At 41.3% G+C, this 12761-nt stretch overlaps 1 protein-coding gene across 4 annotated transcripts in view; it reads left to right on the top strand.

The window, feature by feature from the left end:
- The window catches only part of dapk1 (death-associated protein kinase 1), an 82858-nt gene extending 74502 nt beyond the window's left edge, over positions 1-8356 (top strand). For all 4 annotated transcript variants that reach the window (XM_074638823.1, XM_074638824.1, XM_074638825.1 and 1 more), the window contains 6 exons: positions 2420-2605; positions 2711-2908; positions 3217-3355; positions 3670-3790; positions 4195-4383; positions 5736-8356. In XM_074638823.1, the coding sequence (XP_074494924.1) occupies positions 2420-2605; positions 2711-2908; positions 3217-3355; positions 3670-3790; positions 4195-4383; positions 5736-7031 (2129 nt within the window). In that variant the 3' untranslated portion in view covers positions 7032-8356. The remainder of the gene's footprint in view (positions 1-2419; positions 2606-2710; positions 2909-3216; positions 3356-3669; positions 3791-4194; positions 4384-5735) is intronic.
- Positions 8357-12761: the final 4405 nt, after the last annotated feature.

The following is a 12761-nucleotide window of genomic DNA, read 5'->3' as shown; positions in this document are numbered from 1 at the left end:
CTTCGTCTAGTGTCAATATTTGTAGCTTTATGATGCTGTTAGCCACAAAACTCAATATGACATTTGAAAGTGTTCTGCACTCTGCATTGATTTCGGGTTGTTCATGCTTCAGTTAATTGAGTAGGACTGATCTTCTTTTATTCATTCACTTTAGTATTCAGTAAAGAAGAGAGGTTGTGTGAATACAGCTCCTTATAAATCACCCTTTCTTGTGAGACGCTCAGTCCTGTCATAAAGAGAGAAGGTGTTGACACAGACATACTGTATGAGCATGTTTACATCCCTGAAGTCCAAACCTTCAGCAGCTTTTATTATTAAAAAAACACTGCCTGACCTAAAACCAGAAAACCAATATGACATCAAGTCCATTTTTCATGCACCGTAACATTTTTCTCACCCTGTTTGTTGCTTATGTAGAAAGATTTCTCAAAACAACATGTGAGAGGCTTTGACTTCAGTTGACATTTGATGCTTTGCAGCTATCATTTTACACCGTTTTTACCACTGGGCAACTCTGGGGTCTGAAAAGTGAAGTCAATGCCTAAGTGCCTTAAACTTGCATTCTTGCTAATAGCCAGCAGGGGGCGACTTCTCTGGTTGCAAAAGGAAGTCTGATTGTATAGAAGTCTATGAGAAAATGACCCTACTTCTCACTTGATTTATTACCTCAGTAAACATTGTAAACATGAGTTTATGGTCTCAATCGCTAGTTTCAAGTCTTCTTCAATACAACATGATGTTCATTTAGTAAATGATGGTCCCATTTAGAGTCAAATAGACCATAAAGCAGGGTATGCTTTAGGGCAGGGCTACCTTGTGATTAACAGGTCGCTACCACAGCGTTGTCCGGTCTTGGAGTTGTCCGTGTTTTCGTTGTGCGACTTTAACCCTTTCACAGTGAGTTTTCAGTTCATGAAAGTTAAATGTAACCTTTTTTGTTGCCTAAAAATGTTTTATTCAGCGTTCGGTTGTACTTAGTTCCACCCTCTCGTGTCACTTCTGGTTGCAAATAACCATGATGGCGACGGGCAAAACGCCAAACTTTAGGCTTCAAAACAGCAGTCCACAAACCAATGAGTGACGTCACGGCGACTACGTCCACTTCTTATATACAGTCTATGGTTTTTACATGAATCACACAAGAGACTTTTCTTGAAGAAAAACCAAAAGTTGCAGTGATCAGAGAACAAGAAAAGCTTCTTTTTGGGGGGCTTTGGAGAACGTTATGTTTGTTTTTTGACGTGACAGTGCAGCATTGTTGCCGGTGTGATTGCTGTTAAAACAACAAACAGCTTAATATCACATGTTCAAGATCCTAAACTTCATCACACATACTGCCCCCTCAACACGCTTTTATAGATGTTTTGTCACAGGATGCATTCACACCAAGCAGGTCTGAAACAAATCAAGCGTGTTTTCTCTTTTCGCTTTTGTTTAGCATTTGTTTAGCTGATTGTTTAGGACTGCGATCTGGCTGCAAGAAACAACAATCTGATGTTGAAATCCGTTTGCAGTAATTCCTCATGCACGGAAAGCTTTTCCTAGACCATTATCTTTGTATGGTTATGTCAAAATGAGGCGGTATGGACCGAAACATATAAAAAACTGCAGCATTTTTCGACCACAGTAAACAAACTGTAGGTGTGGTCCTACAGAGTGTGCAGGAAATCCAAATGTTATGTCTGCATTGTGGATTTATTTGCTATAAAATAGCACCACCATGTGTTTGCAAGTGTGAAGTTACTGGGTGAAAAATAAGACTGTGGATGCAGATCTGTTTATTCTAGTTGAGAGTAGGTGTCATGAGGACAGTTTGTTCTTTGTACAGATTGTAATAATCTCAAATATTTCAACTAGGGCTGTCAATCTATCAATCAATCTAAAATATGTAATCACGACATGATTTTTTATCCGTTCAAAATGTATAGATTTTTCAAGTATTTAATACTCTTATCAACATGGAAGTGGGCAAATAGGCTGCTTTATGCAAATGTATGTATATATTTATTATTGTGAATCAATTAACAACACAAAACAATGACAAATATTGTCCAGAAACCCTCACAGGTACTGCATTTAGCATAAAAGATATGCTGAAATCATAACATGGCAAACTGCAGCCCAACAGGCAACAACAGCTGTCAGTGTGTCAGTGTGCTGACTTGACTATGACTTGCCCCAAACTGCATGTGATTATCATAAAGTGGGCATGTCTGTAAAGGGGAGACTCGTGGGTACCCATAGAACCCATTTAACCCAAAATAAAAGATGCATTGAATCAAGGTTGAAATGCTGCTTCTGATGCAAAACATTTTTTTAATAAAAGCCAATATAATCTAAATATATTGTTCTTTTAAATCTGCCCCTGCTGCAGACATTGATGAACAGTTTCCATCCCCTCCTCCTTCTGTGTGTTTAGTGTCGGCGAGCATTTCCAACCTGTACCCGGGCTGTGAGAATGTGAGCGTGCGGAGTCGCAGCATGATGTTTGAGCCCAGCCTGACTAAAGGAGTCCTGGAGGTCTTCTCCCCCGTCACCAACGCTCTGTCCACGGCTGACGACCAGGCCACGAAGGCCATCGACATCCAGCACGGTAACATCCACGGTGAGAACCACAGACGCTTCCAAATAATCAAAACTGGAACATTATACAGGAAATACTTTGAATAAACCAACGATATTAACATGTCTTATATTTCCTTCTCTGTAGGCGTCGGGGAGTTCAGCGTGTGGGAGTTTTCGGGGAACCCGGTCTATTACTGCTCCTACGACTACTTTGCAGCCAATGACACCACAGCGATCCACCTGGTCCTGTTCAGCCTGGAGGAGCCGTACGAGACCCAGCTGGGCCACATCACCTACTGGCTGAACCTGCTGAAAGCCCTCAACCTGCCGCAGGAAAACATCTGTGAGGACAAGTCATACTTTTACAATGGACAATCAAATGTTTTAACATATCCTATTCATCCTAAGATACACTCAATTAGTTAAGGTTATCACCAGATTTACGTACAGAAAAAAAAAGTGATTTTACTGCAACTGAGGTAAAAAAAAAAAAACATTTAAGCAGGACATTCATTATTGTCTTGAATCTTGATAATAGATCGCTGTACAGAAAAATTGTCTTTTCAAAATACCTTTTTCTTTAATGTCAAAATGGACATTAACAGTGCGTCTGTGTGTGTGTCTGTGTGTGTGTTTCCTGTCTTCCTCCAGCCTTCGGAGGTCGGGTCCAGCAGCCTCTCGAGGTCGTCCTGGTGGCGACGCACGCCGACCTCGCTGACGTCCCCAGAGCTTTTTCTGGAGAGTTCATCTACGACAAGGAGAAGGCTCTGCTCAAGGAAGTCAGGAACAGGTTGGGACTGAAACCAGAGCACACGAGAGGGACATGGAGGGGATTGTGTTGTTTATTTTATTTTATTAACTAGATGCAGAGGCAAATGGTTCTGCAATAAACTGACTTAAAGCAGGTAAAGTTAAGTGTTTTTTTGCTATGTCAAAAAGCTGTAAATACTACAGTACCCATGAGCCTCAGCAATTGTTTCAACATGATATGTACTGAAATTAGATCAATTGAATACCACTGTGATTAATGTTATTACAATGTTATCTCAATACTCCTGTAAAGAGATTCAAGTTTCTTAAAATTGTGTTTTTTTTTGTTTTCAGGTTTGGGGTCGACCTGCAGATCAGTGACAAGTTCTTTGTGATGGACGCCGGAGGCTCAAACTCAAAAGAAGTGAAGCTGCTGAGGAGTCACCTGCAGGAACTTCGCGCCAGCATCATCTCTGTGAGCAAACACACACACACGTGTTTGTATTTTAAACCACTTACTTTTGCTTAATCTTCATCAAACAGCATGTGCACACAATACAAAAAAATACAAAATTGTACGTGGTTGAAAGTAACACAATTTCCTTAATAATAATGTTGTTTTTATGAAATCATTGTACATCTGAAGGAGCCGAGAACTTTCCCACCCTTCTGTCTGCTTTCTTCTATCTGATATAAACATATAAAAGCATTTGTTTCATGATTTCTACAGCTGAGAATCTTTATGGGAAGATACTGAATTCAAGCGACTGAATCTGGAATATTTTCCTTCTTCATTTGTCAGTTTAATTAATATCTTAAGAAATGATAACATGCAGTGAATCCACATGTTTACCTCCCTCTCCGTCTCCATCGCTGCAGAGGTGTAGTCCCATGACGCTGCTGTCGGAGCGCTTGCTGACCACCCTGCCGACCTGGAGGAAGCTGAGCGGACCCAACCAGCTGACGTCGTGGCAGCAGTTTGTGAGCGACGTCCAGGAGCACATCAACCCTCTGGTCAGCCAGGATCACCTCCGCACGCTGGCCCTGCAGCTGCACAGCATGGGGGAGGTGCGTGTTTGTTTTATCGGCTTCAAACCAGACTGGATGTAGCTGCAGGAAAATAATTATTACTATAGTAAACTACTAATAATTATAATTATGGGAGGGTGAGAACAAGTGCTGTCACGATACCTTGACACCTTGAAAAATATCGATATTCAATACCATTTTCAATACTACGGGGAGAAGTTGATACAACATTGAGGGCATACAATCTTAGATTTTTATTAAAAGATAAATAGCGGTGTGTGTGTGTCAACTTGCTGTCGGAGAGAACAGGGAGCAGCTGGTACTCGTGTATCGATACTGTGGAAAATGAGTAATGAAACCATTTCAAATATTCAGTATCGATACTTTGATATTTTGGTATCATGTGAAACTAAAAAACCTAATGAATCCATTGGTTCCAACCATGTCATACTAGCTTATCGTGAAGGAGGTTAAATAACGCTCCAAACTTGCGCTAAATTTTGGCGAGGAAAAACTGTCATGGCCATTTTCAAAGGGGTCCTTTGACCTCTGACCTCAAGATTTGTGAATGAAAATGGGTTCTATGGGTACCCACAAGTCTCCCCTTTACAGATATGCCCACTTTATGATAATCACATGCAGTTTGGGGCAAGTCATAGTCAAGACAGCACAGTGACACATTGACAGCTGTTTGATTTCCAATATGGATATATAAATACATTTGCATAAAGGACGCATATTTGCCCACTCCCGTGTTGATAAGAGTATTAAATACCTGACAAATGTCATATACATTTTGAACAGATAAAAAATGTGTGATTAATTTGCACTTAACTATGGACAATCATGCGATTAATGGCGATTAAATATTTTATTAGATTGACAGTGATTTATGATGCTACGTTTGATGGTAGTTGTGAGATTGAATCAAAGGTTCTTACTCATCCAGCAGCTGATCGTCAGTTCACCAGACGACCACCAGGGTGCACTATTTGTTCATGAATAAGTAAAACCCAAACCTTTGTTTTCATCTGTAAACAATTACTCTGCAGGAGGAACATGTTGTTTCTGTTTATTTAAGTAGTATCTGAAAAGTGTTTTTCTTATGTATTTGCTGTTTTTGTGTCAAAGTAAGCACACTGGGTGTCCTATCTCACTATCATTGCAGCAACTTTGGATCCTTTTTTGGGGATCCTATTTCCTTTGTCAAAATGTTTCACCACATTTAACTTTCTATTCACCTTTTCTTGGTTTTCCCTCTGATTACTTCCTTTCACTCTTTTTCTCCACACCTTCTCTGACTTGTATTTTACTGTCAACTCACTCCTCGTTTCCTTTCCTCTTCCTCTCTTACTATCTGTCCTCCATCATTTCCTCCCTCCTTCCCACAGATCAACATCATGCAGAGTGAGACGGTGCAGGATGTCGTCCTGCTGGAGCCTCGTTGGCTCTGCAGCAACGTCCTCGCCAAGCTGCTCTCTGTGGAGACGCCCAAGGCCATCCACCACTACAGGGGGCGCTACAGGCTGGAGGAGGTGCAGGCTCTGGCTCCGGAGAGCGACGTGGACGAGCTGCTGCAGATCCTGGACGCCATGGACGTCTGCGCCCGCGACGCCACCAACCCCGCCATGGTGGATGTTCCCGCCCTCATCAAAACAAACGGCCTCCACCGCTCCTGGACGGAAGAGGAGGAGGAGGAGTCGATGCTCTACGGCGGGGTACGACTCGTCCCCGCGGAGCACCTGACCCCGTTCCCCTGTGGCCTGTTTCACAAACTGCAGGTGAACCTGTGTCGCTGGAGCCACCAGCAGAAGCCCGAGGAGGACGGCGGGGAGGATTTCGATGGCGATATCCACCTGTGGACCAACGGAGCCAAGGTGAGCCAGGGAGCAGTAGAGGCCATGATCCTGCTGGTCAACCACGGCCAGGGTATTGAGATTCAGGTACGCGGGCACGAATCAGAGCGGGCCAAGTGCTACACCCTGTTGGACACGGCCTGTAGCATAACGGAGAACCTGCTGGCCTCCACGCTGCCCGGACTGCTCACAGCCAAATACTACCTGAGTCCTCAGCAGCTGCGGGAGCACCACGCCCCCATCATGATCTACCAACCCAAAGATTTCTTCCGGGCCCAAGTCCAGCGGGAGAACTCGCTCACCAACACCATGGGCGGCTACCGAGAGAGCTTCAGCAGCATCCTGTCTTTCGGCTGCGCTGAAGTTTACCAGCAGGGGACTCTGGGAACGGACATCCACATATCAGACGTCCCCCTGTTGGCTCGCAGGAAGCTCTGCCGCATGCTGGACCCTCCTGACGCTCTGGGGAAAGACTGGTGCCTGCTCGCCATGAACCTCGGCCTCACAGACTTGGTGGCCAAACACAGCAACGGGACTCCAAATGGCACCCCTGAGCTGGACTCGGACCCGGACTCCCAGCAGGCCGTGCTGCCGCCCAGCCCGACGGCGGCGCTGCTGCGGGAGTGGAGCGGGCGAGCGGACAGCACGGTGGGCGTGCTGATGGCCAAACTGAGGGAGCTCGGCCGCCGAGACGCCGCCGACTTCCTGCTCAAAGCTTCGCCTGTTTTCAGGGTCAACATGGAAGCGGTGGTCGGGGCCGCCAACGGCTACCCCCCCGCCTGCAACGGTGGCACATCGTACAACTCCATCAGCTCCGTCATCTCCCGCTGAACTGACCGGGATCGGCTTTCTGTCCTCGCCAAAACGTCAGATAGTCTGATTTCCCCTGAAACAGGACGTGTGTGTGAATGAACATGAAGTGCAATCGTTCAGCTGCTCGCTCCTTAATCACTCCATTAAGTCGGCGTATGAACCAGATGTTGTGTTTGTGCTCTCCACACCTGTACAGCTGACCTTTCCTTCCACTATGAATGTTGTGAAAGAGCTGATTGTCCTGAGCTCCAAAGAGGAATCCTGTGCTTTTATTCTGTTCTTAATCTTGTTGTGCTGCTTATTTAATATCCCTCCTACTCTACTGCACACTCAAGTCTCACTCATCTTACAGCTAAAACACAGAAAAGCTACATTTTTAAAATCAACTCTACGTGAAGGGATGATTAAAAAGGTGGCAGCCTCGTGTTTGGACCTTTTTTCATATCCAAGTGAAAACTGAGGACATGCCATCTTTACTCACTCCATCCATCACAGTTGCATATAATATTATCTCCCTCCTTGCTTCTGTTTGACATTTGGGGCCGTTCAGCTTAGTGTTTAATAAATTAACAGCATTTTTCATAGTGCCTTTGTGGCTTTCTACCTCCCTAAAGAGCACAAATAGTCTTGTTCTTATATAAAAACAGTAGTTCTTTCCAAACATTTGAAGAACTGTGCCTTGTTGACACTAATAGGACAATTAATTTCAATTAAGTCTATAGTCTTAAAATTGAAAAAGCTTACATTTCAGACGGGAAAAAGGAAACAAAAGCTCGGCTCACGTTACGACTACATTTTACCGGCAGAAACAAACAGAAAGCTGAAATCGATCTGTTTTCTGTTTAGTGTTTGGGAGTCGCTGCAGGAGATGAAACATCTTATTAGAGTCAGTGTGGAGTCGATGGGACGCTCTGTGGGGAAACAACGTCATTCATGTTTAGTTGATGCATTTGTGGGTTCGTACAGATTAACTTCTTGGAAGCGTTATTTCTTCATTCATCCAACAACAGAAATCTCTTCATTGGTGATTCATTTTTAGTAACACATTATTTTGCAGGTCCCATAATTTCCTAAGAAGTGTCCTGGAAAGAACTATGTAATGTGGTATTAACTATAGTGAGACAGTTATTTGTTTGTTGTAATAATTATAATAATAATAATATTAATAAACTTTATTTATATAGCACTTTTCATACAGTTAGAAAGTACATTCCAGAAAAAAAAAAAAACATTAAATAACAGCAGATAAAAACCAGAAACAGCAACATAAACAATAGAAACAAGCAACAGAGGGATCATAAAAACAAAAATACCAAAGGATAAAATAAAATAAATTAAAATATTATAAAATAAATATATATAAAATGGATAACGTGGGATGATAAAACCCAGCAACATTAAATATTCATGAACACTTTCCTTTGAATTATTGTTGTTGGAATTTCCTTGAAAGAGCTGCTAAAATGTTAATGATACTGTTACTGTAATGTTACTCTGTTCAGCTGACCTGCTATGCTCTCACTAAAAGCATCTCTATTTTACACCAGCAGGTACTTTATGTTTGGAATTAAAGCTGCACTAATCTCTTTATTATTATTATTATTATTATTGACACCCAAAACCCAAAGATTACCATAGAAAACTAAGAAAACCAGCAAATATTCACATTTTTTAAGTGAGAACCAGTGACTTTTTGGTATTTTTGCTTTAAAAATCACTTTTTGATTATCAAAATTTTTTGCTGGTTAATTTTCAGTTGATTGTCTAAGTAATTACTCAACTAATCGTTTCAGCTCTAATACTAACATTCCTACAGTATACTGTGTTTTGCAGCTAGTATACAAGAAATCAATGTATTTTACCATTTTTATACTAACAGGAAATGAGGAAATGCTCTGAATCAAAGAAGTAGTTTTTATTACTATATTTTCATTAATGAATAATCACCTAAAAACTAAGAACTTGTGTTGTGTTTTCATTAGCTTAGAATGAACCCTTCATATCTACATAGGGAGCGGGTCCTCTTCACGGAGTCCGCCTTGTTTCTACAGTAGCCCAGAACGGACAAACCAAACACTGACTCTAGAGAGAGCCTTTCATGTTTTTACGTTACTTGAAGGCCACTGTAGTTCTCTGACACGCTTGTGAAACTGCGGTAACGTGAGTCGTAGAGTGCTAAACCGTGGTACCTCCAACCGCCGTCTGACTTCCGTTGCTCCTAAAGTAGTGTTATTGTGGTAAGGATGGCCTCTGAGCGAGGCGAACGGTGTTACCACGATTTTGCACTCGGCGGCTCACTGAAGTCTCCTTTATCCTATAATTATTACCAAATTAAAAGTTTGTCCTTTCCAGGAACTGTTTGAAGAGTTTACAGTTACATATTACGTTAATTTCTTGGAAATTTGGCCAACTATGGGACCTGAAAAATAAATATGACTAAAAAGTCTATTTACTCGTTTTCGATTCACCCAAAGGGACCTTTATCCATTTAAACAGAAACAGAAGAGGGTTTTTTTTCCCAAAGTACAGTGTCTTATTGAAGGTTGTTGATCCTTCCAGCACCAAAATGTCACACAAAGATAAGAGTTGTTGAACAGGGTGGAGCTTTGCACTGATACTGCTGAGCTTCCTTTACTCTGAATAGAAAGTGCCACCAAAATGATGAAACAAATACATTTTTAACATTTTCTACTAAGCTAAAAAGGTAATTTATTAAACCCAGTAAACACACCCGACACTGCGTCTTTTTAATGCTTCCTCAACAGGTTTTCGGCATTAGTGGCGTCAACAATCCAGTTACCGTCCACAGTGTCAGATTTGTACACAGCGGCATCGACGCCGCTTCAGTCGAGCTAAATTTAAGCTTCTCTCGGTGTCGCTGTCACCGTTGGTCGACCGTGCGTGGCTTCACATCTTCTTTCACTTTTGTCTTTTTATATCATGAAGCTGCAGCCCGGCTCGGTCAGCAAAAGCGAAGGAAACGATGGCATGAAGTTAGTATTGTAAAGGCTGCTGATGACAGAAATGTCCTTTTGTGTAAGCTGGTGTTTTATAAAGTTTGTGACTAGAAAAAAAAGCTCTTTTTTTTCCAGTGTTGATGTTTGGAAAACAGTCTTTCATTCCTAAAGAGTTTGACTTTGTGGGCCTTTTTCAGGACGCAGTTTGATAGAAAACAAGATGAGTGCCAGAGTGCAGTATTTCCTGTCTGCTTTACTTCCCCAGTGTTAAATCTGTTCGCAGAGATAAATCTTTAAATACTATTTCAAATACTGTTTTTGTCTCAGCCTGAACTTGCCAACCCACACAGCAAAACTTCCAGCTGTGATGTAAATACTCGAGGCCCGTTTCCTCGACTTCATCCTCACTTTTCTCTTCACTTTTTTGGCCCAAATATGTCGATTTCAATTTCAACGAGGCAAAATGAATGTACTACTCATCTCTCCTAAGAATATAAAAACAAATCAAAGATATGGTGATAAAAACAAAAACGAGATTGAATGAAATGTCCCAAACTAGTCAGAAACACAGTCTTATTTTTCTTTGTTTTATTGAAGCTTTTGTTGAAGTTTGCCAATGCTGTGTGCCTAAAACACACCCGTTCATTCCTCTTATTATTATTATTATTATTATTGCCTTGTACAGTATACGAGAAAGGGAAGTGAATATTATGTTTTTGTAAAAGCTGGGAATCACTATATTATTATCAACTTTGTCTCCGTTTGGTGTCTTTTTTTCCCCCGGATGTGTATCCTCAACAAACATGTTTCTGTATGTTTGTGTTTGATGAGGAAAGACGTTACTCTATCTATATAATATTTCCCCCTCGGAGACTCCGACGGTCTGATCGCCACATTGCACACATTGTCTTTTTTGTCGCTATTTATGTTATGTTCTTTTAGCATGTCTTGGAATGCCATGTTCTTAGTACTTCTGACACTTTATAGTGTAATACATTTTATAATAAATTCTTTACTTAATGCCGTCGTCTCTGTCCTCATTGAAGAGGACTCTGGATTTTATTTCAAGACCACAACTGCGGGGATATCACTAAATTGTCTGTGCATTGTCTGCTTTATTTACTGTGATCGCTCATAGAAAATGAAGGAAAATTCACACATAAAATTCACCTTTGCAACGCCTTTTGATTATTTTATCATGGTACACTTATACATACGCACATATACAGTATGGCAATAAAAGGTGAATTTGATGTCTGTGGGTGTTTTTATGGGAATGTGGATCTTTTAGATCAATCTGAGGAGTGCATATGGTTTGCATGTTGCACATTTTATCGTAAGTGTGTTAACTTGGTTCAACCCCTAAAAGTCTTGGTCTTGTCTCAGTCTCGATGCACTCTGGTCTTGGTCGTGACTTGGTCTCGGTTTAGGTGGTCTTGACTACAACACTTGTAGCAGATAGTCGTAACTTTGTTGATTGTAAACATTAGTGTAAAGAAGTAAAGGTTAGAAATATATGTTGACTTTACAGACGTGGTTCCCGACCATATTTCTACCACACAAAATTGTTTATTTTTTCAGGCTTCACTCTAATATTTGCTTTTTTCTTCCCAATTACTGAATAATCTAAAAGTTATTCAATTAAAACAAGAGGGAAAAATCTCTAAACTGGTCACAACTGGTAGATAAGCAACTGGTGACCAGTGGGCGACCGCCATGTCTGAGAAGTGAAGCCAATGCAGTAGTGCCTTAAACTTGCGCTCTCTCTAATAGCCAGCAGGGGGCGACTTCTCTGGTTGCAAAAAGAAGTCTGATTGTTTAGAAGTCTAAGAGAAAATGAGCCTACTTCTCACTTGATTTATTACCTCAGTAAACATTGTAAACATGAGTTTATGGTCTCAATCGCTAGTTTCAAGTCTTTTTCAATACAGCATGATGTTCATTTAGTAAATTATGCTCCCATTTAGAGTCAAATAGATCAAAAAGCAGGGTATGCTTTAGGGCGTTGCTACCTTGAGATTGACAGGTCGTTACCACGGCTTTTTCAGGTCTGGGAGTTGTCCGTGTTTTCGTCTTACAAAACTCTTTCACAGTGTGTTTGATGCCGCCAAATCCTACACACTGGGCCTGTTAAGAAAAAAAATACTCACGCGCAATAATAGTATTTTGTATTTGGGGTAGAAATTAACAAAATTATTGAGTTTACAGTGAAGTGTAAGTGAACGTCTGAGATTCCTGAATCTAAAATCAAAGAGAGAGAAAGAAAAAACACCTTTTAAGATGCCGATGCAGAACTGTTTATAACTGAATGAATGTAAAGCACCTTTCTTACTCAACAAACTAACTAAGATCAGAAGAGATTAAACTATTTCCCCTGCAGTGTTAGTTCATTATGAATTTAAATCTCTTAAGTGAATCAGGGACAGACTGGAGTCTTGTTTGCTTTATTTGTCCTCCACCAGATTCCAGGCTGTTATTCACACATCTCTGGGTTCATTGATGAGTAGCAGGGACCTCCACCCCCCACCCACACACTCACATGAATCTGGGGTTGTCTCAACCTGCCTCGACTGCTGACGTTGTCCACTGTCATTCAAAAACATGTGTACAGACTCGGAGAGATAAGTGGAACAGGAGGGGTGACGTTTAAAATCACGAGTGTCTGTATTTGTCATGCTTGTTTTGCAAAAAGACATTTTAAACATATAGTTGATTTTAATATACAGTATGTCTGCAAAACTTCAGTCAAACACCTTCAAGGTGATCCCTTGTAATGTGGTTTCTAGCCGTT

The sequence above is a fragment of the Sebastes fasciatus genome, chromosome 6, assembly GCF_043250625.1.
Source record: "Sebastes fasciatus isolate fSebFas1 chromosome 6, fSebFas1.pri, whole genome shotgun sequence".
NCBI lineage: Eukaryota > Metazoa > Chordata > Actinopteri > Perciformes > Sebastidae > Sebastes > Sebastes fasciatus.
The sequence above is the reverse complement of the archived record's forward strand: the minus strand, read 5'-3'. Positions and strand labels throughout refer to the sequence as shown.